This window comes from Mauremys reevesii, linkage group 4 (assembly GCF_016161935.1).
Source record: "Mauremys reevesii isolate NIE-2019 linkage group 4, ASM1616193v1, whole genome shotgun sequence".
Classification (NCBI taxonomy): domain Eukaryota; kingdom Metazoa; phylum Chordata; order Testudines; family Geoemydidae; genus Mauremys; species Mauremys reevesii.
The window spans coordinates 124,929,458-124,944,055 of record NC_052626.1 but is presented as its reverse complement, the minus strand read 5'-3'; the positions used below and the strand labels follow the sequence as shown (position 1 = coordinate 124,944,055).

Genomic DNA, 14,598 nt, shown 5'->3' with positions numbered 1-14,598 from the left:
GGTTTGATGTTTTTTGGAACAAAACGTTTTGATTTTTCATTTTGAAATGACATTTTGTTTCAGTTTTTAAAAATACTAGATTATACTAATTGTTTTTAAAGTAGGCATTGAGAAGAAATGGTTTTGTGGAAATGAACATTCCTACTACCCTGAAACCCTTTTTTCTCTTCAGAATTTTCCTTCGCAGAGAATTTCCGATTCAAAATAAAGCCAATTTTCAGAATCCTTTCCAAAACCATTTTTCCCCTCCTTTACAGCTGGGTGTCTAATTCCCTTAGACACCTTTGAAAATCCCAGGTTTGCGCTGGGATTGGTTATGTAGTTTAGGAAAAAACTTGTCAACAAAGGAAAAGGGAGATTGGTGAGGTGAGTTACTGACTCTGGAAGGTAGAGTTTTATGAATGGTAGGAATGTAGAACTTAATGGGGGAAATGGAATGGAATGCTAAACTGTGTTGCACTGTTCAGAATTCTATTACTGGAACAATCACCGTACTCAGATTTCCTGCCATGAAGATTCCAGGTCTCTTCTATAGAGATTTGTTGAAATGTAGTATTTGTATGCAATTAATAAACTTCATTTTGTTAAGCTGAGTCTTTTGGCTGAAATCTGGGACATACTATGCCTTGTGTGTTAGATCCATGTTCCTTTCAACTAAGATTTCTGGCATGTTTCCTTATATTGATCTCTGTTTGCCCTCCCCAAATTTCCTAGAGTAGTGCAGGTTTGCCATGAGATGAACTGCAGAGCATAAAACAAAAGCAGCACATAAATGACATAGAAGTATGTGATTTTTTTTTCCCATGGGAATATCTTTTCATGTGCAAATGTGAATTTTAATGAGCTCAACACTGCAAGGGGGAAACTTGCAAAGGAAATTTGCAAACGCCTATCCTATAAGCTTTTCTCGGACAGATCTTCCCTTGAAGATGACAGAATTCTACGTGCAGGGAGTTTGCAGAACAGAATCCTTTAGCCCTTTTGGTTACAGACTAGTGGATCTGTTCTCTCTCCTCAGTGTTCTGGGATACTTATCTCAATCCTGTTAGCACCAATAGGTAACACAGCATATGTCTGTTCTGCACTCAGGGAGGGTAATTAAGTTGTCTGTCATCTCAACCCAGTAGAATGCAGTGGTGGTAGCGATGCAGCTGATTACCCGAAAGAAGAAAAGATCCTGTGCCAATAAGACATGCCCTTATTGGAAGAAAGAATGCAGCTGTCTGGCAACATCATAAAATTGTTTAGCAGCTTGTTCATTGTTGGTCTCTGAGGCCAAGAATTCAAAAAACAAGGCTCCTGTGTCCGTATGTAGGCACCTAACTAAATGGACTGATTTTCGGAGTTGCTGAGCATGCATCAAGCCAATGGATTCACTCTGGATTTACACCAGTGTAAACAAGGACAGAACTTCATGCAAGTGCCTGTCTTTTTAAAAGTATCATTTAGCTGTACAAGAAGTGGTTTGTTCCTCCTGGGATGTGAGGGGTGGCAGGAGAGGGGCAGTTTGTGCATGAAACTCAAAACCCTCCTATTAATGCTGATCGGATTTAACTCATAAACCTCACCACCTTGTTTCCCCCCGGCCAAGCAGGCTGAGGCGAGACTGACTCTCCAGCCCTAATATAAGTTGTTCATGGACAGAAAGGGATGCATAGGAGAGACCTAGATCCTCAAAGGTGTTTAGGCACCTAATTCTCATTGAAATAAATGGGAGTTAGGCACCTAAATACCTTTTGAGGATTTGGATCCAAGAGGCTACAGAAGAATAAAGTATGATATTGATGATTATTGTATTACCTAGCTATACTTTGCTGTCTATAGTGTGTATACCCAGAAATGCTGTATAGAATACACCTGGCCTGCATGGGTTGGCTGTCACTAACAAATTCTAATTTGTCCCCTAGATGTCTAATGCAATGAGCCAGCTGATTGGCTTAAAGGAGAAGGGTTTGCCTCGTATAGCACGGCTCCTCCAATCCAGTAACAGTGAAGTTGTCCGATCTGGGGCTTCCTTGCTGAGCAACATGTCCCGGCATCCTATTCTCCACAAAACCATGGGTAAGGAGCTTCCATAAAGGCCGTTTCCGAGGGGTTGTCTAGCCTCTCCCCTTCTTTCACAAGCCCACCTTCTGTTGTAAACCCATCAGCTGAACTATGCCAAGCATCACCACTGGACGTAGAGTCACCAAACCAATGCACTGATGTCACACGTCCCTTCCCCACAGCTGGTGAGCATCAGGGCTGTGACGCTGGCCAAGAGATGCTATTTGTCCTGATCTATAGCCACCATGAGGAACCCTCAGCTGATGTCTTTTGGAGTAGTGTGCAGTCTGGTTAACAAATGTTACCTCACCCCATTAGTGGGCCTCTCACTTGATTCCTGGCATGCTTCATGGATAAGATAGAACAGCTGGTTTCTCTGGGCCTCTTTCTGGGAGAGGCAGTGTTTCCCTTGGTTGGGTTGGACTTGGCTTCTTGGGGTGGTGTATACGGTTTCCCGAACCTCACCGCTTGTGACACCAAGCCATGTTCATCATTATTGCTTAGATCAAATAGGACCAGATCCTCAAAGGTATTTAGGTGTGTAATTCCCGTTGAGTTAGGCACATAGATACCTTTGAGATCTAGGCCTTAGCGGCTATTGTGTGATTATTAATGCCTCACATAGGGCCTGATTCTGCAGCCCTTCTGTTGCATAGTACTTACTCAAGTATCTGATTGATCTGCGCTGGTTTTTATTTCAGTCCTGATTGGAATATTCCTCCTCTTTAGCTCCTCAGGTGCTTCCAGATGTGTCCCGTCTCCTGGCCTTCCAGTCCGGGAACAACAGCAACTTTGGAGATATTATGTCCTCTGCTTGCTACACCATGCGGAACCTAATCATGTCCAACCCACAGATGGCCAAGCCTTACTTGACGAGCAGCATGCTAAATAATGTAGTAAACCTGTGCCGAAATGGGTAAGTGATGGCGAGGAGGAGACTGGGGAGCCATGTGCAAGCACGTTAAGAGACTATGCAGCCAACTTGTGCACATGCCCATTGGGCCCGGAACAACTGCATCCCTGATGCAATGCTGTTTAGTGACAGTCCCAGTGGTCACCGGGTACTATCTCACTGTAAGGGCTGAGAAGCCCCTGATGTTTGTTAAGGGAGATTACTGCTGAATCTCAGATACCATCTTGTGGTGACAAATGGGAAGTGCTAACTTCTCAGGGAGGACCCCTCTACAGCTACACTGGGGCTTGCATGGGAGCCTGTGCACTGCAGCGGGGAGGTGTGATTCCCTGCACAGGTAGGCAGACTCGCACTAGCTCTGCTGGAGCTGCTAACGCTAGCAGTGTGGATGTTGTGGCAGGGGCCGTGGCTCAGGCAAGCCACCTGAGCTCAGATCCAGGGGTCAGGTGGGCTTCGACTCTCGCAGCTAGCCTGAGCCACTGCCCTGCTGCAACCTCCACACTGCTATTTTGTGTGTGAGTCTATCTACCCGTGCTGGGAGGCACACCTCCAAGCTGCAGCATAGACATAGCCTAAGGGACTTAGGAACCTACATCCCATTGAATTCAATAGGAATTTGGGCACCTAACTTCCATTGAACATCCCAGCCCTAAATATCAGTGATGTTGTTATGAATCCCATCTACCTCTTATTCAATCAGGTGCTATAACTCTGGGTTCCCAGCATTATTGTTATTACTAACGATACTCATAGAAAGTGCTTGACAAAGAAAGCCAGGATCATTATCCTAATTTTACAGGTGGGGAAACCGAGGCAAGGTCAACCTGCAGGCCAATGCTAGAGTCAGGAATCAAACCCAGGTCTCCTGAGTCACAGTCCAATGCACTATCCACTTGGTGCTTCAGTCATCAGCCAGGCTCTGAGGAAAGCATATAACCATGGCAGTAGAATCCACAAACTCATAAATGAGGCAGAGAATTGCTTGAACTGGCTGGCACTTGGCGCCTGAAGGAGCAATGAGGTTCTCCCAGAAGATGAGATGAGACTCGTCTTGGAGAAAGCTCAGCCAGTCAGAGAAGCATTTGGAGCTGTGGAGAAGGCACACAGGGAAAAGTGACAGGAGGCGCAGAATGGGCAGGCAGACTTCATGAGCAGCACCCAAGCACTGCACCATTACTTGCTAGAGCTTGTATAGCACTCTTCTCATCCTGTGCCTTCCCCTCCCTCCCACAGGAGTGCAGGGGGAAAGGGGAGCTCCAGAATGCCCCTCACACTCCCATTTGGGCACCCCAGGCTCAGGGCTCTGTGTCTAGGGCATGCAGTGAGACTGCTTGTTCTCAATTCCCCACCCTGGTTTTGGGGGTGCGGCTCTGGCACGCACTGATGGGGCCTATTCTGCATTCCCCAGTGATCTCCGTGCTTGTGGCACTCACAAAGCAGGCCCACTCTCAGCTCCCGGGGACTCAGCGCTGTGTCTGTGGTGTGAACCCAACCACCCCTCTTTGGTCTCAGAGCTGTTTGCCTGAGTCATGTCCATTCTTAGCCCCCTTAGTCGCCGAGCTGCTTGCCTGTAATACAGGCCAAGTAGACCCGGTCTTAGCTCCCCACTGTCTCAGCACAAAGGGACCTAGGTGCAGCAATACGCCATGTTACCAGCCCTCACTTTTAGATGCCTAGAAAACCACTGGAAGAACAATGGGACCCCCTAAGCCTGAGTTAGGTGCTTAGGCTCCCTCGTCAGTGAATGGGGAGAGGCAGGCACCTCAGAATGGGATCCACAAAAGCCAGCACGCTAGGCAGGGAGCCACCTAAGCCAGCCACTGGGGGAGGTGCCGAGGGGGTGGGAAGCCATGCTAAGCCTGGCCGGTCACAGAGTTTGGTCCCTATCTCTGCTTGCGATCCACAGCCAGGAACCCCTTGCCGGGAGTCAGGTGACTTAGGTGCCTACACCATTTCGTGGGATTGTCAAGTACCTTTCCCAGCACCACAGAGCACAGCCAGGGGAGATGGGGAAGGAGGTGGCTGTCTCCTGTCTAACTCTTACCTCAGTGGCTTGGGCCCTCAGCTGGGATGTGGGGACCCTGCTTCATTTCCCCTTGTGCTTGATGGGAAGGGATGGGAACAGGGATCTACCCTCTTTCAGGTGAGTGCCCTGATCCCTGACCCCAGGGATTCTGTGATGTAGGTTGCTCTCCATCTCTTCTTGAAGTGGTTTCACTTTAATGAAATAATTAACCATTAATTGGGCCACAGAGAGCCTAAGAATCACTCTCTAGTCCAGTGTTTTGGATGCTCACCTAGACTCTGGGAGGGTTTGGTTCAATCACCTGCTATTTGCTGAGACGGGATTTGAGCAGCGTTCTCCTACATTGCAAGAGAATGTCCCAACTGCTGGACTTAGAAGTATGCTGAGGTGGGGCTCCCTTGGTCTCTTCTGCTGAAGCTGTTCCACTTTAATTAACTATTAATTGGGCCAAAGCAAGACACAACAACAGGACATCCTCTGTAGCCAAGTGGTTAGGGACTTATCTGAAATGGTGGTGACCCTGGCACAATTCTTCCCTGTTCCAGATGAAAAGAGGGGATTTAAACAGCATTTTCCTTCTGTCTTACCTGCTGAAGCTAGTCTTCTTTAATTAAATATGAATTGGGGAAAAAACAGCTGTAAACAGCCTTCTATAATACAGTGGTGTGGGGGCTTGAGTCCTCCAGCTACCTACTGTCTTGAAAGGATTTGAACAAGGAGCTGCCCTGGCTTTTCTGTTGACACTGTTCCACTTTCATTAACTATTAATTGGGCCTAAGCCTTAGAAGTCCTCTGTAGCCTGTTTGCTAGGGTAAGTCCTTAGAGTGCTAGAGAATTGAGTTCAAGTCTTGCTTGGACCTGAGGAGAAGTGATTTAAACAGCAAGTCTTGCAGGCTGTCCTGTTGAAGCTGTTCCATTCTAATTAACCACTGATTGGACCAAGCAACTGCTAAGCATGTGAACCCCTCTATAGTCAGGGCCGGCTCCAGGTTTTCTGCTGCCGCAAGTGGCAGGGGAAAAAAAAAAAAAAAAAGGCCGATCGGCGGCAGTTCGGCGGTAGCTCAATCGCACCACGCCACTCTTCAGTGGTAGGTCCTTCGCTCCCTCTCTTCCTCTTCAGTGGCACTTTGGCGGCAGCTCAAAGGGGAAGAGAGGGACTGAGGGACCCATCGCCGAATTCCCGCTGAAGACCCAGATGTGCCGCCCCAGTAGCGGACGGAGTGCTGCCCCTTTGTATTGGCCACCCCAAGCACCTGCTTCTTTAACTGGTGCCTGAAGCTGACCCTGTTTATAGTATAGTGGTTAGGGTGTTCACCTGGGATGCTGGATCTCCTTGGTCAATTCCCCTCTGAGCCTGCTGAGGGGAAGGATTTTGAACAGGGATCCACCCTCTCTGGGCCCTTTTAATAAAATGCAAATCACTCTTCTGTTCCCTGTGGCTGGCTACCTGCCCAAGCTGTGGGAGATCCCAGTTCCAGTTCCAATCCCCCTTCTGTACAGGGACTGGAACAGGGATCTCCCACCTCCCAGGGACTGTTGCAACCTCTGGTGAATAAGGACCAATCCAGCTTTCCATTAGTCAATGGAAAGATTCATTAGGAATTGGATCAGACCCTTAATCTGCTACAGGTTTGCAGCATTCCTTTGGGGATTAACTGGGTAGAACCTCTAGTTTGTCACAGGCCGAAAGATTTCCAGAGTCAAAAATCCATCCACTTTTAACACCGGCCCTAGTATTAACTGACCACCTCTCTCAGCAGAAATCATTGCCTGTAATTTTTCCACCTGTTTTAAAGTGTTTGGAGGGGCCAGTTTTTACCAATGGTCAGTTGACTTCATTTCACATAGTCTGACCAGCAGCTGCTGCTGCTATTTGCGTGGCCATGTGCACGCAGTTGTGTCACACCGAGAACTGGCCACGTACCTGCGTGAGTTGCTTTCTAGCACTTCATTGTCCAGGTTTTGGCTAGAGCTGGGGCCAAGTTGCAGAGTACAAACTGGGTCAGAACTCTCTGAAAGTCTGGGGTTGTCAGGGTTTATATCGGGCCTGTTATAACGATCAGAGCCAGCAGTGAAGTTTGGATCCAGTTCTGGTCTGAAGTGTTCCAAAATCTTAGGAAGACCTGAAGCAAATGCCTGAAGGCCTGAGTCTTGTTCACAAAGTTGTTACTTGGGCAAACTCCCATTAAGTTTTGTTGAGTAAGGACTTCAGGGGTGGTACAAGTACAGGTCCGGCACCTTTGGACCTGATCAGTGCCGAACCAGAGAATTTGCTAAACCATGGGAGGTCAATATTATAGCGAGCGGGTCCCTTTTTATTTTTTTCTCGCCGAGGCGAATAAACGGAACACCGCTTGCAACGCTGCCTAGCCCAGAAGTACTGTCTCTCTTCATAACAAATGGTTAGTGTCATTACACAAACTTACTGTGTTGCACAAGGCAATAAGTAGATAAAACATAAAAAATCCCAAATAAAATCATGCTGGACCATGGATGGTGCAGGACCAGAGAGTGCCGGACTAGAGAGGTTCAACCTGTATTATTATTTCTTCTAAGTCACATCTCAGCTGTCCCCACGAAGCAGTGCGAGGTTGTTCCTTCTATTGTTTTACTGAGTGATCTGTGCTATCTAATTCCAAAGGAGTCCCACAATGGCGCTTATGCCATTTCCCTCCTAACTTGCAGCTGTTTAGATTCGACAGTTCAGAAGTGTCTCTTTAGCTCAGCTTCCTCCCATTCCTCTGAGTTACTCCCCTTTGGACCATCCCAGAAATCCCCGTCCCTCCTTGGCATTTGCCCAAATGATGTCTTCAAGGCAACCTGTGAGCATGTAGTTGAATGATCTCCATTGTGGCTGGCCAACCCTCTGCAATGGGGGAGCTGGTTCACACCATGCTGCGAGGGGCATTGGTGGGCTGTGGCCAGCTAAGAGTCACTGGATTTCTTTCATCCTTCCAGCTCCTGTCCAAAAGCAGCTGAAGCCGCTCGCCTCCTGCTGGGTGATCTGTGGTCACACAGGGAGCTCCAGGGCATTCTCAAACAGGTGAGAAAGCTAAGTGTTAGCCTTTTCCTGACTCTCAGCTAACTGGATTCACCCACTGAGGTCAATGAATTTGCGAGGGGTGTAAGTCAGTGTTGAATATTGCCAGTGTCTACGAGAAAAGCCTGGGGCTTTGGGAGTGCCCATAGAGCTGCCCACCAACATATGGGCCCCATTCGCCTCTCGTTTACATTGGTGTAAATAACTCCATTGAGGCCCATGCAGATCCACTGGTGCAAAGCCAGCACAAGTGGGAGAAGCAGCTCCACGGAGTCCCTAACTTGTGTGACTAGAGGAGAAGTGATTGTGACAGCCCCCAACAAGGGTTCCTTTTCTCTATTCCCACACTTCCTCTTTTGTCCCCAGACCTGCCCTGTAGTCACCACCCCTGCTTCAGGACAGAATAATCCGTTAGACCAACAAGAGAAGCAGCCAGCATTTGTCAGGTCCCCTCTCCTTCCCCAGCAGAATCCCTAAACCTACAGAGTCGGAACTAGCCTCTTTGCTCCAGACTGATTTATTTCACTAAACTGGGGTTCTCCTCCCCACACCATGGAAAGCCAACAGCAGCAGGGAGTAAAAGGATTGACTGAGGGGAAGGGGCAGTGTGCGGAAAATGAGTGCAACTTGTGGGCCTCAAATCCACACAAAGGTTGATGGTGAGGGTTTTTTCTGTTTTTAACCTTATAGCAGCTCTCCTTAAGACACCAATTCCACCTCCAATTTGACAAGACAGAGTCACTCTAGCAAATTTTATACATGGTCCTTGCACAAATGTGCATCGTACATACCTGATCTTTAGTGTCTTTCCAGTATAGGCAATGATATTTCCTCAGCAAGGTGGGTTGAGGTCCTGCTATCTATAGAGGGAAGACAATGCAGGAAAGACTCATTCCCTCAGTAACTATGACTGTTTGCATGCACATTGCATGCTTTGTGCAGGCAAAAGATTGCACAAGGTGCATGCAACATTAACGTTTCTGCAAAAGATATAGTGCACGCAGCCAACTTGCTGGATGCAGGTGGTCTTTGAGGTAGGACAGAGGAATTTGACTCATGGGTGATGATGTTAGATAATTAGTGATTTGCAAGTTACCTGCATTAACTGTCTTCCAATAACTTCCATGTCTCATTCTGCAGCAAGGATTTGATAAGAACATGTTGGGATCCTTAACCGGGAGCACTTTCAGGACCCTGTCTTCCAGATTCTAAGAAGAGACCTTCAGTACAGGTTCAGCCTGCAGGTGAGAAGGGGATTGTCACTGCTGGAAAAAACATGGTGTTCAAGGACAAACAAGATGGTGCCTTGACACCAGGAGCAGCGTCATGTCATGTAAATGCTGCTCCACTCACTCACATTTAGTTAAGTGGTAAGCATGTGAGGCTGTTTCTAGGGCCAATTGCAAATATTCCATGAAAACCCTGTTTCACCAGAAAATGGGGTTTTTTTGAGTCAGTGAAATTTTTCACTAAAAGTGCTTTTTTAAGAAACTTTTAACTTTCCATCAAATACCTTTTTGGCCAAAAACTTAGTTTTAGGCCAACAAAAATTTCCCATTTTTGGTTTTTCAATAAACAGTCAAAATTTTCAATAGGGGAGGAAAAAAATCCAGTCATCAGCTCTTGCTGCTTCTAATGCAGAAATTGCCTCATTGGGCTAAGATGTAGGGAAGTCATTTCCTTCCGACTCACATGGTGTAACAGCTACACAGATGAGGTCGGCAGGACAGAGACTGTACCTTCTCAATGTTTGGACAGGGCCTACCACATAGAACAGAGCATGTGATGTGACCACGAAACCTCTCTACAACCAGGACAGCCCTTCAGTGGCTTTGACCTTTTTTTTCCAAGCTAGAATATGAAGTGTTCAACATCAGTTTACAGAATGCAGCTTCTGTTTCAGCTTTCTCCAAGAACATGTCAGTTCTTGAACCACAAGTCACGTTAATCAGACCTTGTGATCAGCATGGAATGATTCCCAAATTTAATATGGCACTTAACAGCTTCTAGGCACTTTATGAGCCTCATTAGTCCTCAGAAAAGCCCATTGAGATAGCTAAGAAGTGTAATAGGGCCTGCATATTCCAGCTAGGGAACCCAAGGCTGAGAAGTTAAGGCCACCAGGATTTTGAAGTACTCACTAAAATTCATTGCCTCAATTTTTGGTCAAGAAACCTGAGACGTAGGGCCCAGTGGCATGCCATCGTTTTATGCAAAGCATGTATTGCATGCCCCAGGACTGGCTGTGCCCATGTGATGATTCTGTCCAGTCCCCAAACTTGAAAACAAAATGGCATCTTCTGCATTCACCATGTATGAGGTCACACCACAAAGAGGACACCATTTTGTAGGACAAAATGATATCCTCTGCACAGCGTGAGCTTACACACATGGTGAGCGTGATGTCATGCTGTGTGGAAGACACCATTTTGGATGCAAATGAACAATCGCATGCCACTGGGAGAACCTGATTTTCAGAGGTGTTGATTGCCCATAACTCCAACTGAAGAGAACTAGAGCTGCTCAGCATCTCTAACGCATCAGGCCTTTCACATCTGGAGTTTGGGCTCCCCAGAAATTGGGGCATCCAAAATTAGTAATTCGCCCCCTTCTGCAGTATGTCCTGTGTGGTCAAACACTGTGGCCCCCCCCAAAATGTCCCTGTGGTGGGGCAAAAATGATGGAATCAAGTCCCTCTGCACAGGGGTGAATTTCAGCTGTGATGAATAACTTGACCATCTCCACTGAGAATCATAGTCTGACAGGTTCTTGTAACTTTACCACAGATTCAGGGAGGGGAGGGGAACAGCACAGGGAAAGAATGTGGGAATTATGGCGCGTCAAAGGGTGAGGACATTTCTGAATGTGAAAAAAACATTTTGAAATGAGTAATCAAGGTGTTTGTTTTTCCCTTGCAGAGTTTATCGTTGGTTCGTGTCTGGAATGACTTAATCCTCAAGGGATTAGTTAGGACATTACAGATATACAGTGTTTATAGAGTTAATCCCAACTGTAAAGCAAACTAAGTATACAATTTTTTGTGGTTGATACAGATATTTGAAAGCATTTTGGGGGGAGGGTGGGGAGAGGAGGAATTTGAGTTTAAAGTTTCCGGATGTCAATAACCTTTTTTCAAATTGCGTGTGTGTGTAGAGACACAGACACACACAAAGTGGGATTTTCCAAAGATACACCTAAAACAATTAATCCTGCAGTTTCCACTGAAAGCCAATGGTTGTCGTGCACCTTCACCCCCTTAGGCACTTATGAAAATCCCACCATATAGAGATGTGTATGTATATATGCACTAAACACAACTGTACCAACCCATGTCATAACCCATTCTTATGCAAATATGTAAAACTACTAACTATATGCTATGTGTTTATTTCATTGTAGATGGCCACTGTAGACAGATACAAACCATAGTGTTTTAGATGGCTGGTTATTTCTAAACTTGGTGGACATGGGCTTCTTTCTGCTTTCGACTCTTTGTCAAGTCAGCTTTCATATTCAGAGACAAGTATTTTCTCTCATAGGTTACATGCTTTCTAAATCTCAAGAAGCAAATTCATGTCTGAGCAATCTCACTGGAAGCAGGGCCTCGGAAAATCTTCTCATAAGCTGGATGTTACTGTACATTAGTCACAGATAGTCTAGAGCATGGAAGCTGCTGAGGCTACAAACCAGTTAAGACACCACAGTTAAACATAAGACACGTATCTTACTAAATGCCTCCATTGCTTTCCTAATAATGCTGTAACTGGAAAAGCTTGGCATTAGATAGGCTCAGCTCGACAAAGGGACATGACATTGTTTCCCAGGGACGTAGTGCACACTAAATGGGGATAAAAGGCAAAGAAAAACAGCTGTTTTATCACTGTTGGAAATAGTAATAGGAGTAGTTGAGTGGTTAAAGAAGTTAAAGAGAGCTCTTTAAGGAAGGACAGTCTGGAATACTTTCTGGTCCCAGATGCTATCCAGTTCATCCTGTATGTGGTAGAAAAGACCTAAATTTCTTCTTAATCAGTCAGTTTCTTCTATGACATTAACAGGATGAAACTGATGGCTCTGTCTTGCTCTTTTGAAAAAGCCCACACTATCTCCAGTGCTGTTGAGCGAACATGTGTTGTTTGGGGAAAGGGATAGGATCAGCTGTGTGAATGGAATACGTTTGCAGAAGGCCTGTGCTAGGTGTCCTGCATGTGATACCGTTGCTTAGCACAAGCAAGTCATTCTACAGGTTCCAGGGCTCGCTGGAGCTCCCGGAAAGAAATCATTAAGGGAGTGAGTGAGAGAAGGAAAATAATGCAAGTGTTTTGTTGGGAGGCAAAAGTCTAGGGTCAGCGCCTCAGCTGGGGCAATGCAGCATAGCTCCGTTATTGGCAGTGGAGTTTTGTCAGTTTATAGCAGCTGGGATCTGGCTCACTGAGTTTAGGTTGGGCCTCCTATGCCTATTTTCTAGGTCTGAGCAAAGGGGCAGAACTTGCACCCTTGTGGAGTAGAATTGGCGGGAGGATCTCCAGCCAGGGTAAAAAGGCAAGAAGAAAATGGTAGAGTGGAAGCTTTTAGCCAGTTGATTTTTCACTTGGGATGGAAAAAGCATTTTTAACCCTTTGCACCTTGCTGAGCAATATCTCTTTGCTTGTACCCATACACGTTTATTTCTACATGTTGTATCCTTTCTATGCAAGGATGTCAGCCAAGTGAAATGGATGGAGAATAAAGCTTCCCGGGGTGGATTTGTAGACTTTGTAGGCTAAACAAAATCATAGTCCCAGTCTCAAGAGGGAATTTGGCCTGGGGACATGATGCCATCATACCTTTCAAATACATAACCGCTCCATTTATGTGGTTCAAAATGTTCTTAGGAGAACATCAAACTTTGCTTGTGCAAGATATCTTTTCGGTTTTCAAGTGCATTGTGCATAGTGGCAGGCATCCCATTTCTCATTACTGGTGGTTGTAGGCACAATCTCAACAACTGTACGCTTGCAGTTCATGCATGGAGTTGCATGTGTAAATGGGGCACACGCCTTTGATATTCTGGAGCTGAATGTCCATAGCTGTAAAGTTAATAGGGAGACCCTGATGACCTATTAAATGCATCAGTGGCAGACTGAGGGAATCCCAGTGTAATTTTGCAGTTAATTGACATACTGTGCCTTTATTTTAAGGCACCACCACTGTCAGTTGTAGCATAGCAGAATGTAGTATATCACTTTAGTTAAGGCACAAATAGCTGTATTTGGATACTTTATAAAGCCGATAGGATTTTATTAGTAATTACTAAACTCAAAAGGCCAAATCCATACCTGGTATAAATTCCATTACTTCAGTAGAGAGTTTTATCTAAAACTAACAAATAGCTTCAAAAATATTGTCCCTTTAGTATGGGGTTAGTTACTGAATCACATAAGAAAGCCCATTAATCTGATACGGCAAATCACACATTATCAGCCATCACTGTGCTCCCAGAGGTATTTTATGGCTACTATTCCCTGTAAAAAATGGGTGATATTAGACTCTATTCTCCCCGCTCACCATGGTGTGAATCTGGGGTAACTCTACTGAAGTCAATGGACCGATGCTGGTATAAAATGGTTGTAAGGAAAATCAGGCCCATTGGGATAACAGAAGTCACTGCAACCAATTGGCTGGGTGTGTCCCCTCAAAGCAGCTTACTTGCCAAAGAAGAACAGAGTTCAGCAAAACACCTGACATGTGGTAAGGGCGTAACGCTCACTTCCCAGTAGTAACACTGTACTGTTTAGAGAGACGCTGTTTTGTAAATGCATATCTTTAACTGTGACATCCTCCTCGACAGTATATTCTCCCCGCTCATTCTAAGTATATTTTGAGCCTTGGATTTTTTTTGTTTGTTGGTGTTTGAATGCCAAAATTGGGCTTAGCATACCCCCAAAGCAATACCAATGAGAACAGGCCCAGTGTACATAGCATGTGCTCTTGTTTGTAGTGGGTGGGTGGGAGGGGAATAGAGAATTACCGGGGGGGAACATACCCAGCACCAATGCTGGCCCTGCCACAAATGTTAGGGCCTGATATTTCCAGAGGACACTAGTCATGTAAATAACTCCCTTAATTTAGGCTGAGGTGAGCTTTGGCGGGGAGGGGGTCCCCACATGTGCTGTGTTTTAGGTATTTTAAATTCCTAGTAAAGGGAAGTGTCAGATCATCATCTGTCTTTGTTACTGACCCACCCATAGCTGTACGGTCTATGCTGTAGAGATGTGAGAATAATGTCTGTTGTTTTGGCTGCAATGTATTTGCTTCTAATAAAAATGGCTGAAATGTCTTTGAACGTTTCTCTCTGGAGGGTGGTGGTTTTGCTTTCCCTGCCGTTGGAACTACTGAAGAGTAAAATGCCCATTTGAAACTGGTCAGACCTCCTCACCTGGATTATTATGCACAATGTGAATCCCCCCACCCCATGTTCAAGAAAGATGAAGTCACTGGACCAGGTGCAGGAAAGGGCTACTTGGGTGATCAGGAGACTGTAGAACTGATCCTTGGAGAGGGGACTGAAAAAAGCTTGGCTTGTTCGGCCTAGCA

The 14,598-nt window shown here is 45.8% G+C and overlaps 1 protein-coding gene across 2 annotated transcripts in view; it reads left to right on the top strand.

Moving 5' to 3' along the window:
• Positions 1-13,965, top strand: part of PKP1 (plakophilin 1) — a 67,606-nt gene extending 53,641 nt beyond the window's left edge. For both annotated transcript variants that reach the window (XM_039537679.1, XM_039537680.1), the window contains 5 exons: positions 1,908-2,061; positions 2,776-2,962; positions 7,944-8,028; positions 9,166-9,269; positions 10,944-13,965. In XM_039537679.1, coding sequence (XP_039393613.1) covers positions 1,908-2,061; positions 2,776-2,962; positions 7,944-8,028; positions 9,166-9,237 — 498 coding nt within the window. In that variant the 3' untranslated portion in view covers positions 9,238-9,269; positions 10,944-13,965. The remainder of the gene's footprint in view (positions 1-1,907; positions 2,062-2,775; positions 2,963-7,943; positions 8,029-9,165; positions 9,270-10,943) is intronic.
• Positions 13,966-14,598: the final 633 nt, after the last annotated feature.